Below are 13000 nucleotides of genomic sequence, written 5' to 3'. Positions count from 1 at the left end.
TAGCAGTCATTCTCCATCTCCCCCTCCCCTAGCCCTAGACAACCACTAATCGACTTTCTGTCTCTATAAGCTTGCCTGTTTTGGACATTTCACATAAATGAAATCATACAATATGTGGCCTTTGGTGTCTGGTTCCTTTCACTTAGCATAATGTTTTCAAGGTTCATCCATGTTGTGGTATATGTCAGTACTTCTTTCTTTTTATTTCCAAAAAATATGATGGACATTTGGGTTGTTTCTACTTTTTGGCTATTATGATTAATTCTGCTACAAATATTTGTATACAGGTTTTTGTGTGGATAATATGTTTCCATTTCTCTGTAGGAGTAGAATTGCAGGGTCATATGGTAACTCTGTTCAACATTTTGAGGCACTGTCAGACTGTTTTCCAAAGTGGTGGCACAATTTCACATTTCCACCAGCAGTGTAGGAGGGTACCAATTTCTCCACATCCTCACCAATGCTTGTTATTATCTATCTTTTTGATTATAGTCATCCCAGTGGGTGTGAAGTAGTATCTCATAGTAGTTTTGATCTGCATTTCCCTAATGACTAATTATGTTGAATATCTTTTCATGTACTTACTGGCCGTTCACATATCTGCTTTGGGAAAATGTCTATTTAAGTCTTTGTGCATTTTATAATTGGTTTTTTTTTTATAGTTGATTTGTAAGAGTTCTTTATATATTCTAGATAAAAATGCCTAGTCAGATATATGATTTGCAAATGTTTTCTTCCATTTTGTGGCTAATTTTTTCATGTTCTTGATGGTATTCTTTGGATAACAAAAGTTTTGGATTTTGATGAAGTATAATTTATCCATTTTCTTTTTTTTTGTTAAGGTGAAATTCACATAACATAAAATTAACCACCTTAAAATGTACAAGTCAGTGGCATTCAGTACATTCATAATGCTATGCAACCATTATCTCTACTTCCAAAACATTTTCATCACCCTCCAAAGGAGGCCACAGGCCCATAAAGCAGTCACTCTCCATTCTCCCTTCCTTCTAACCTCTGACAATCACTCATCTGCTTTCTGTCTCTAGGGATTTACCTATTCTGGATATTTAAATAAATGGAATCATACAATATGTAACACTTTATGACTGCCTTCTTTCACTTAACATAATGTTTCACAGTTCATCTGTGTTGTAGCATGTATCAGTACCTCATTCCTTTTTATGGCTGAATAATATTCCATTCTCTGGTTATACCACAGTTTGTTTATTCATCTATCCATTGATGGACATTTTGGTTGTTTCCATCTTTTGGCTATTGTGAAGAGTGCTGCTATGAACAATTGTGTACAAGTATTTGTTTGAATGTCTGTTTTCAATTCTTTTGGGTATATATACCTAAGGAGTGGAATTGCTGGGTCATATAGTAATTCTATGTTTAACTTTTTGAGGAACCATCAACCTGTTTTCTTCAGCAGCTGCACCATTTTACATTCTACCAGCAATTCTTAAGGGTTTCAATTTCTCCATATCCTCATGGTTTTATTACAATTTATCTAGATGTGGATTGTATATGCTTATCCTGCTTGGAACAATCTGAAGATTTGGGTTTCTTTCACCTTTGGAGAATTCACAGCCATTGTCTGATTATTTTATTTCTCTCATTCTCTCTAGTTTCTCTTTCTGGGCCTCTTATCACTGAATGGTGAATCTTTTTAATCCTGTCCTTCATATATCTTAACCTCTCTGTCATGTTTTCCTTCTTTTTCTTTCTCTCTGTGTAATTTTGACTAGCTTCATCAAATCTATTTTCCATTTAACTAATTCTCTTTAGGTTGACTAATCTGACATGTAACCCATCCACAAAGTTTTTTCTTTCAATGACTATAACTTTCATTTCTTGGAATTCTATTTGATTCTTCTTTTAAATCTGTGTATTCATTTTCATTGAGTTCTACCTTTTTAAACTATGTTTTCTATTCCTTCTTTTATTTCTTTAATAATTTCAAATGTTCTTGTTGTATTATTTTATTATCGCCAGTCCTTGGGAGGCTAAGTCTTTCATTTTTTAATGTCTACAGACTCTCCCTCCTGGTGGATTATTTTTTCACATGGTGTGTGATTTTTTAGTAAGAGCTCATCTTCAGAAGGGTTTGGTTTTTTAAAGGAATTCCTGTCATGTACTACAGAGTAGTTCCTCAATTGCTTTTTTTGTTTCTTTTTGGTGAGGAAGATTAGCCCTCAGCTAACATCCGTTGCCAATCCATCTCTTTTTTTTTTATTTTGCTGAGGAAGATTGGCCCTGGGCTAACATCCATGCCCATCTTCCTCTACTTTATATGTGGGACGCCTGCCACAGCATGGCTTGACAAGCTGTGCATAGGTCTGTGCCCAGGATCTGAACCTGCGAACCCCAGAGCTGCTGAAGCAGAGTGCACGGACTTAACTACTACACCACTGGGCCGGCCCTCCTCAATTGCTTTTGCTTGGCTCTAAGAATTTCAAAATACTTGAGACACCAGTATTTATGTTAATTTCTCAGCTTGGGATACTCACATCAGGCCAATAGTAGAGTCATGCATCGCTTAATGATAAGGGTACGCTCTGAGAAATGCGTCGTTCGGCAATTTCCTCATCGTGCAAACATCTTAGAGTGTACTTACACAAATCTAGATGGTATAGCCTGCTATGCACCTAGGCTATATGGTACTGATCTTAGTCTTATGGGACCACTGTCTATATGTGGTCTGTCATTGACCAAAACATCATTATGTGGCGCATGATTGTATAAATGCAGATCCCTCACCTATGCATAGAATATGGTTGAGGTAGTGATTTTTCAGTGGGTGTTCTTTCTTCCTCCTTCAAGCCCCAGCCCCAGGTGGATGGAAAGCATCCTTGCTACTTCCTTGGAATACTGGGTAGAGGTTTTCTAATGCCTTTTAAATAGACGGGGCAGCTCCTCAGGCTCTAAGTTTTATGCAGACTATTCAGTTCCAACTTCCCAATTCTTACAGGTGAAAGTTATTTTTCTTCCTTTTGTATGAGCATTAAAACCCATTCCACAGCCCCTAGAGTCTATATGTGTTCCAAACTGAAAATCCCAAGAGTAGGCAGCATCAGCTCCTACTCACCACTTTGGTTTTGCATTTCCTCTTCATTTCTGGAACTTTATTTCATTTTAGCTTGAGTGTGTATTTTTTCCCCCAAAGCCCCAGTAGATAGTTGTATGTCATAGTTGCACAGCCTTCTAGTTGCTGTATGTGAGACGCGGCCTCAACATGGCCAGAGAAGCAATGCGTCAGTGCGTGCCGGGGATCCGAACCCGGGCCGCCAGCAGCAGAGCGTGCGCACTTAACCGCTAAGCCACGGGGCCGGCCCTGAGTGTGTATTTTTTTAATGTGTTATTTTCACCCAATGTTTCTTGTTATTTGTAATGGAGAAGTACTGTACTTGTTCACAGTCTGCCAGCCCACCAGCAATCCCTGCATTACTTTTCAAAGGTCTTGAGAAATATCACTTACTCTACTAACCTGCCATGTGTGTGTGTGTTTGTGCATGTGTGTGTGTGTGAGTGTGTCAGAAGCACTAGGAGTGAGGAAATGGGTAAAGTGTATTAAATAATATTAGTAATCAAATTACTTTATGAAAATAGTCACACTGGGCCATACAATTAAATGTGTATTCTCTTTTGAGGTGAGATTATGGTGATGTTATTTTTTCTTTGAATTGTTCTTTTACAAATGTTCTACATATACTAGCTTTATAGAAATCAGGAAAAAATTTTACTGAAGAAACATATGTCTAAATTTGGTAGTGAAACTTATGTCCTTAATAATTTTGCTGATACAGGGCTTTTGTGGCAGACTCAGTGCCAGTTTCCTGGGTTACCCTCTGCCTTTTTTGCAGATTGATAAGTCACAAAAGATAAAACTCTGATATCTCAGTTTGAAATATAATGGAACACCAACTATAAACACTTCCTCCCTGGCCTATTGATAAGGATTATTTTTATTGTATTCAATATTTTATGATAGTCACAGAAATTCTGTTTAGGAATGAATCTTGAAGTAAAATTCTGAGAAAAAAGGTGATTGAGTCTAAACAATGTACTATATCCTCAAATTATAGTTTGGTAGTTTTGAGTTATGTTGAGTCTTTACCGTTTGACATTTTGAGTTTAGGCATAAATAATGTACTATGTCCACAAATTAATTTATTTTCTGATTTTGGCTATTTATAGGAGTGGGAGACTGACAACTTGATCCTCTAGTTCAGGGATTGGCAAATGATGACCCAAGTCCAACCTATTGCCTGTTTTCCTAGAGCCTGCCAGCTCAATATGGTTTTTATATTTTTAAATGGGGAATAAAGGCAAAATAAGAATAATGGTTTATGACATGTGAAATTCAAATTTTAGTGTCCATAACAAAGTTTTGTTGGAACACAGTAACACTCATTTATTACATATTAGCTATGGCTGCTTTCACAGAAAAACTAGCAGAATGTTGTTATAATCTTGATGTGAGGATGGTTTTCTCAGCACAACAAAAAATTCAGAAGCCGTTAAGACTGATACACTTGATCTTACGAAAATTAAAAACCTCTGAATAAAGTGAAATACCACAAAACACAATACTTAAAAGACAAGTGAGGCAGATTTAGGAGGAGAGTTAGCCATGAAACCCAAGAGTTCTACCCACAGGCGTGTACACTGCCTCCTGGGCCCAACATTTTTCCTCTCTCAAATTTGTCACTGAAAAGCACAGTAAAAACTTTGGGGCTTTGTTACCCAGGTCAAGGGCTAAGTCTTCCCTAGAGGGTGTGTCTACTCTCCCCATCCAGTGGCTTCCTGCAGAAGAAGCTCTGTGCTCCACTGGAGTCTACTAAGGAGTCAGAGTACTGTATGGGAAACGTACATCCTGCTTACTTCCAGAAACATTAAAATACAACATGAGTAACACATCAAGGGAACAAGGCAGAACCGTGACAGTTTTACTCTATTTAGTCGCTAAGATTAAGTTACTGCAATAAACTCTATTTAGTCACTAAGATTAAGTTACAGCGTGAGGTAAGGTGACCAACTTGTCCTGGTTTGCCTGGGACTGTCCCTATTTTAGTACTGAAAGTCCCATGTCCCAAGAAGCCCACCCTTCCCTCAGTCCCCAGCAAATCTGGACAGCAGGTCACCCTAGCTCAAGAACAATGTTTGCCTCTAAGCCAGTAGCTGTTTTCTTTTTTCAGGCTGTGGATCCTCTTAAGAATCTGATGAAGGCTGTGAATTCTTTCCCTGGAAAAATATACAAACTCACAGGTTCATAAAATTTTGTTCTAAGATTTCAAACAGATAAAAATTTCTCTTGACAGAATGGCTATAATCACCAAGACAAAAAATAACAAATGTTGGAGAGGATGTGGAGAAAAGGGAACCTTCATTTGCTGCTGGTAGGAATGCAAACTGGTGCAGCCACTATGCAAAATAGTATGGAGTTTCCTCAAAAAATTAAAAATAGAAATACCTTATGATCCAGCTATCCCACTTCTGGATATTTATCCAAAGAACTTGAAATCAACAATCCAAAGAGGCTTATGCACCCCTATGCTCATTGCAGCATTATTCACTATAGCCAAGAAGTGGAAGCAACCCAAGTATCCATCCACAGATGATTGGATAAAGAAGATGTGTTATATATATATATACACAATGGAATACTACTCAGGCATAAAAAAAAGACGAAATTGTCCCATTTGCAACAACATGGATGGACCTGGAGGGTATTATGTTAAGAGAAATAAGCCAGACACAGAAAGACAAAAGCTGTATGACTTCACTCATATGTGGAATATAAATTAATATATGGACAGAGAGAACAGTTTGGTGGTTACTGGGGGAAGGGAGTTGGGGGGGAGGCACAAGGGGTGAAGGGGCGCATTTATATGGTGACTGACAAATAATAATGTACAACTGGAATCTCACAATGTTATAAACTATTATGACATCAGTTTAAAAAAAAGGTCTCTTGATGGGGCCGGCCCGGTGGCGCAAGCGGTTGGGTGCGCGCGCTCCGCTGCGGCGGCCCGGGGTTCGCTGGTTCGGATCCCGGGCGCGCACCGAAGTACTGCTTGGTAAGCCATGCTGTGGTGGCGTCCCATATAAAGTGGAGGAAGATAGGCACCGATGTTAGCCCAGGGCCGTCTTCCTCAGCAAAAAAAGAGGAGGATTGGCGGATGTTAGCTCAGGGCTGATCTCCTCACAAAAAAAAAAAAAAAAAAAAAAAAGGTCTCTTGACAAAAAGAAGACTGATATATAAAGATATCTTTTTTTTCCTAGAATTAAACCCAAGAAGAAATTCATCATGAGGTCCTTTTATCAAAGTGTGACAGTATGCACTATTTGCAGATGACCTGATTTTATACATAGAAAACCCTAAAGAATCCACCAGAAAACTTTTAGAAGTAATAAACGAATATGGTAAAGTTGCAGGATACAAAATCAACATACAAAAATCAGTTGCATTTCTATACACTAACAATGAAGTAGCAGAAAGAGAAATTAAGAATACCATCCTATTTACAATTGCAACAAAAAGAATAAAATACCTAGGAATAAACTTAACCAAAGAGGTGAAAGATCTGTACACCAAAAACTATAAAACATTGCTGAAAGAAATTGAAGAAGACACAAAGAAATGGAAAGATATTCCATGCTCTTGGATTGGAAGAATTAACATAGTTAAGATGTCCATACTTCCTAAAGCAATCTATAGATTCAACACAATCCCTATCAAAGTTCCAACAACATTTTTCACAGAAATAGAACAAAGAATCCTAAAATTTATACGGAACAACAAAAGACCCCAAATAGCTAAAGCAATCCTGAGAAAAAAGAACAAAGCTGGAGGTATCACACTCCCTGATTTCAAAATATACTACAAAGCTATAGTAACCAAAACAGCATGGTACTGGCACAAAAACAGACACACAGATCAATGGAATAGAATCGAAAGCCCAGAAATAAGCCCACACGTCTATGGACAGCTAATCTTCGACAAAGGAGCCAAGAACATACAATGGAGAAAAGAAAGTCTCTTCAACAAAAAAATGGTGTTGGGAAAACTGGATAGCCACATGCAAAGAAATGAAAGTAGACCCTTACCTTACACCATACACAAAAATTAACTCCAAATGGATTAAAGACTTGAATGTAAGACCTGAAACTATGAAACTTCTAGAAGAAAACATAGGCAGTACGCTCTTCCACATCGGTCTTAGCAATATATTTTCAAGCACCATGTCTGACGGGGCGAGAGAAACAATAGAAAAAATAAACAAATGGGATTACATCAAACTAAAAAGCTTCTGCACAGCAAAGGAAACCATCAACAAAACAAAAAGACAACTGAACAATTGGGAGAAGATATTTGCAAACCATACATCTGATAAGGGGTTAATCTCCAAAATATATAAAGAACTCATGCATCTCAACAACAAAAAACTAACAACCCAATTAAAAAATGGGCAAAAGACCTGAACAGACATTTCTCCAAAGAAGATATACAGATGGCCAACAGACACATGAAAAGATGTTCTAAATCATTAACTATCAGGGAAATGCAAATCAAAACTACAATGAGATATCACCTCACGCCCATCAGAATGGCTATAATTAACAAGACAGGAAACAACATGTGTTGGAGAGGATGTGGAGAGAAGGCAACTCTCATACACTGCTGGTGGGAGTGCAAACTGGTGCAGCCACTATGGAAAACAATATGGAGATTCCTCAAAAAATCAAGGATAGAACTACCATATGATCCAGCTATTCCACTGTTGGGTATTTATCCAAAGAACTTGAAAACACCAGTGTGTAAAGATACATGCACCCCTGTGTTCATTCCAGCATTATTCACAATAGCCAAGACTTGGAAGCAACCTAAGTGCCCATCAAGGGACGAATGGATAAAGAAGATGTATATATACATAATGGAATACTACTCAGCCATAAGAAACGATGAAATCCAGCCTTTGTGACAACATGGACGGACATTGGGGGTATTACGCAAAGTGAAATAAGTCAGAGGGAGAAGGTCAAATACTGTATGATTTCCTTCATTAAGTAGTAGATAATAACAACAATAAACACATAGAGACAGAGATTGGATTGGTGGTTATCAGAGGGGAAGGGGGGAGGGAGGAGGGTGAAAGGGATAATTCGGCACATGTGTGTGGTGATGGGTTGTAATTAGTATTTGGGTGGTGAACATGATGTAATCTAGGCAGAAATAGAAGTATAATGATGTACACCTGAAATTTATACAATGTTATAAACCAATGTTATTGCAATAAACAAAAAATTAAAAAAAAAAAGTGTGAGAGTATGAACAATATCTTCAATCATGATTTTTTTTCCTGAGGAAGATTGGCCCTGGGCTAACATCCGTGCCCATCTTCCTCCACTTTATATGGGACACTGCCTCAGCATGGCCTGACAAGTGGCTTGTCAGTCCGCACCTGGGATCGAACCTGTGAACCCCAGGCTGCTGAAGCAGAGCACATGAACCTAACCACTATGCCACTGGGTCGGCCCCAATCATGATTTTTAAGACACAGAAATTCTGCTCCAGAAACCTCCTCCAGAGACCTTCATAAAGGCACAGAACGCTTAAATCATCATTCGATGATTTCTTCCAGAAGCTGGGACGGTGTTATCCAGCCACTGGGATTTCTGTGTTTTTAAATTTTATGTTGAAAGAGAACTGGCAGAATTGGAATGCATAGTTAACCTGTTCACCAGACTGTCTTTCTCATAAAACTTGTAAAATTTGTTTGGTACCTGCCATTCTCCATACATAGCACTAGTTCTTTACATATATTATCTTTAATTCTTACCACAACCTTGCAAGGTAGGTATTATCAACACTACAAACATTAGGAAACAAAGGTTGAGAGAGTTAGGTAACTTGCCCAAGGTCACCAGCAATGGGATTCCCCGCCCTCTCGATTCAAACCCATGCCTTTTCCATTACTAGTATTTCTCAAAGTCTGGTTCAAGGACCACCTGTGCAGTCCCAGTGTCCTACCACAGACCTACAGAATCAGAATCTCTGGGGGTGGGAGTGGGAATCTTGTTCACATCAGTCCAGACTCCTTATTCCAGTTGTGCTGTGTATGCTATTGATCGTGCTGAATCTCATTATTTTTCTAGCTTGGTCCTTTGACAAGTACAGATTTTGTGTGTTGATATGAAAACAAATTGCTATAAGAGTGGAAAGCAATGTTGACACGCTATTGTAGGCTACCAGGATACAAACATACCTCTCCCTGCCTGAACAACCTGTTGGCTGAAGTTCTCCAAGAATGACCTCTTAAACAGTGCTTCATACCTTGGCTGCACTTTGTAATCACCTGAGAAACGTTAGTGAGACGTCTGGGTCCAATCCATGAGATTCTGATTTAATTGATTTGGGCAGCAGGAGTTTTTTTAAAGCCTCCTCAGATGATTCTAAGTGCAGGGCCTAGGTAGAGAACCACTGTTTTAAGTAGTGGTAAGTACCTATCAAATAGAAATTTTTTCTCGTAAAGTAATTGTTGCTGAATTGTTCCTTCTGGCAAAAGATTGCAGCCTTTAAAGCAGTTTTCTTCTCAAAGTCTGGTCCCAGGACCAGGAGCATCAGGACCACCTGGGAAGTCTTAGAAATGAAATTCTCTGGCCCCACCCCAGCCCTACAGAATCAAAATAAGAGGGGTGGGGGGCCAGCAGTCTGTTGAAACAAGCTCTCCAGGGAATTCTAAGCACCGGTGAGTTTGAGAACCACTGCTTTAAAGTGAGAAGAGAAGCACTGTGTGAGAGAAGTATATCACAAAGCAAACTGAAAAAGAACAGAGACCGAGTTAATTATTAGGTGTTATCTGTTAGAAAGACTACTTGATTCACAATCAACTTGAGAAGATATTTTGTACTGTTTGAGCACAGCCTCCAGGTTCTCACTCTGCTGGGTTCCAAAGGTAACGGGCTTACCCCCCTATTTCCTAAGTGTTTTTCAGGCCCCTCCTTGAATAGGTTCTGTTTTGCAGAGTGGTGGAGTTATTTGCCTTCCTGCAATCTCTCTGTTGACTATTCCCATCCCCCACCAGTGGCTGCTGACATCAACCCTGCCCATGTAGAGGCTTGCAACCCAAATCTGCTGAAATCTTTTAATGTTATTTTGGTAGAGAAGGAAGAGGAGGGTTTGATTCTTGTTTTCCTAAAAAATTCCTGCTGTTATCGTGTGTTGCCTCTAGGAAGTAAAATAGCAGCTGCGTTGATCAAATATCTGAAGGGAGTTAAGCCTTTTTCTGCCCCATCCACGCAAACTAGGTGAGCACAGTCCAGGGACAAGGCATCTCTGACAAAGACACGGCATGGTGTCCAATGGGTCCGAGCATAGAGAAGGGTTTTCACCTATGGAATCTTCACAGAGAAGATGAAGCTTCCTTTTATCACTATATCCCTATATGGTTGAAATGCCTGTGGCAAAACTTTTGGTGCTGGAGGAATGTTAAAACCATTGTCTCCTTGTCACTCTCTGTTTAGAAGGAAGTGATTTCCCCTGCTCGAAGGTAAAAAAGGAGTGAGAGAGACCGATTGGGTGAGTTCAGCAAGTAAGTAGCTTTTTTGGGTCTCTCTTGAAGCTGAGTTTTATCTGTTGGGTGTTTGGAGAAAATATTTCTCCAATGTTTTCCTGCTAGGCTAAACTGACTCACCATTTTCATCTCTAATCCCGTGATGAAACATTTGATAAACTAAACTGTAAAATTAATGCTATATGTGGGGCTGGCCTGATGGCGTAGTGATTAAGTTCACGCACTCCAATGTCGCCCGGGGTTCACGGGTTCAGATCCCAGGCGTGGACCTACACACAGCTTATCAAGCCGTGCTGTGGCAGGCATCCTATATATAAAGTAGAGGAAGATGGGCACAGATATTAGCCCAGGGCCAATCTTCCTCAGCAAAAAGAAGAAGATTGGTAACAGATGTTAGCTCAGGGCTAATCTTCCTCACACACACAAAAATATATTAGTGCTATATGAGATTGTATATGCTTTCAAAAACATGTTCATTCATATTTGAAGTTATCCCCTGCCTCCCAGCTGTGAGGTCCAGGGCTCTGCGTTCTGCTCCCACTATGTTGACTTCCGTTGCAGAGCTTTGGAGGAACTGGCCCCAGCGCTCCTCTTTGGCAGCCAGACATGTATTCTGGCACCCAGGTACCCTCTTTACAACTCACGCAAAGTACTGCGCTTACCCATTCACAATTCTACATCTGGCACCAGGCCGAGGAACAGTCCCAGGCCTGCTCAGGCTATGATTCCTAGTGGGCAGAGACAGCCCTTCCCATCCCCTGAAGGCCCGCCATTGCTGGTCCAGGCAGCAGCAGCGGGGACAGCTCTCTTGGGAGAGTCAGGCAAATTGACGCCCATCAGAGACTGATGGGCTGGAAGGAAGGCATGAACTGCATTAGGGGGAAAGGAGAATCCATTTTCAAGCTTAGCACTGAGGGACTGAGGAAGCTGTTTTACCTCCTGGCAGAATTTTCTCTGAATGTTCAGCTTCAGTTTTCACCCCTACGAATGCCTCACAAAGACCTCACATATTCTTTCCCCCACCCGTGCTGCCTTTTCCTAGGTATGTGCCTCACAGCAAACTCATTCAAGTGGCCCCAGGAACAAATCTTGAAAAGCTTCTTAGAGTAGGTTTGCCAGATAAGATACAGGAAGCCCAGGGCAATTTGTATTTTAGATAAACAACCAATAATTTGTCAGTATAAGTGTGTCCCAAATATTTCAAATATATTAACAAATAATTTGTTGTTTATTTGAAATTCAGATTTCACTGGGTGTCTTCTTTTTATTTGCTGAATCTGGCAATCCTACCTAAGAGGTAGATGACAGAAAAAAGCACGTGACAGATTGTGACCTTGCTCCGGCTGTTCACGGGTCCACCAGTAATAGTTTTTACAGGAAGAGAAACACTGCACTCACCGTATCGGCACCTGTACTGACAGACTCCATTTTTCCCTCCCAGCAGCTCCAGAAAGGAGTCAAAGTAGCTGTTGACAGATTCAAAGCTCCCCCGGATGTGCCGTAGGCCCCAGTCTGAATAGGACTCCTCTGCGTCAGGGCTGGTGTCACTCTGAGCCAGGCCACCCCTCAGGCTGAGCCACAAAATCAAGAAGCCAGTAGCCAGCTTCATCCTGCAGCCCAGTAGGCACTGAGGTCTTTCCTCAAACCTCAGCCAGTGTCCCAGGAGGTCCAGGTACACAGCCCACTGGCCAAATGTCAGGGAGGACTGGGAGAGGGATTATCTGGAATACTCAATCTGTGTTCCCCAGAGGTGGACTTTAAACATTGCTATGGAGGCTGGGATGAGATCAGGGCAATTAGAAAGGCCAAAGGTTAGGCAGTGGGAGGGCCTGTCTGAGGGATGGCCAGTGAGAGAGAATACTTCAAAGTGGATTCCACAGCCCTGGAGGAGGGAGATGTTGGCCAACTTTGAGGAGGCATGAGCAGTGGAGCAATTGGAATTCTACCCCCAACCAGCTTGTTAACCTATTGATCAGTTATAAGTTTGGCCCTTCTGGGCCAGCCTCTTGACACAAGAGCTTGTCTCAAGGTCCTAGTCCCACTCCTAAGCCATTCACCTACCCACAGTCTACAGGGAGTTTCAGGAGAATATATAAAGGGCTCAGGAAAACCCCAGTGACGGTGGGTTAACAATGTCACTTGTACCAACGGTCAGGACCTTGAGGGAGACAATGCTCTAAGTGTGCATGGAGTAGGCCTTCAGATATGGGACCCCAGCTTCTGCCTTGGTTCCTAGCTGGCTCTCAGACTCAGTTCTTTAACCTGACAGAGCTCCTAATTGTAACCATCCTAGTGGTGGGGCATTTTTGCCTCTTTATCTACAGCAGTAATTTTATTTACACTCAGCAGCCTCTGACAGCTACAGACTGCCCAGAGATGGTACTAGGGGAGCTCAGCTCTCCTAGTGTTTTTGCACT

General features: G+C 40.7%; 1 protein-coding gene across 3 annotated transcripts in view; it reads right to left on the bottom strand.

Moving 5' to 3' along the window:
• PLA2G12B (phospholipase A2 group XIIB) overlaps window positions 1-12293 on the bottom strand; it is a 35385-nt gene extending 23092 nt beyond the window's left edge. For all 3 annotated transcript variants that reach the window (XM_058543219.1, XM_058543217.1, XM_058543218.1), the window contains exon 1: window positions 11982-12293. In XM_058543219.1, coding sequence (XP_058399202.1) covers window positions 11982-12192 — 211 coding nt within the window. In that variant the 5' untranslated portion in view covers window positions 12193-12293. The remainder of the gene's footprint in view (window positions 1-11981) is intronic.
• Window positions 12294-13000: the final 707 nt, after the last annotated feature.

Source organism: Diceros bicornis, chromosome 6, assembly GCF_020826845.1.
Source record: "Diceros bicornis minor isolate mBicDic1 chromosome 6, mDicBic1.mat.cur, whole genome shotgun sequence".
Classification (NCBI taxonomy): Eukaryota; Metazoa; Chordata; class Mammalia; order Perissodactyla; family Rhinocerotidae; genus Diceros; species Diceros bicornis.
Note: the sequence above shows the minus strand (reverse complement) of the source record. Positions and strands in the feature narration are given on the sequence as shown.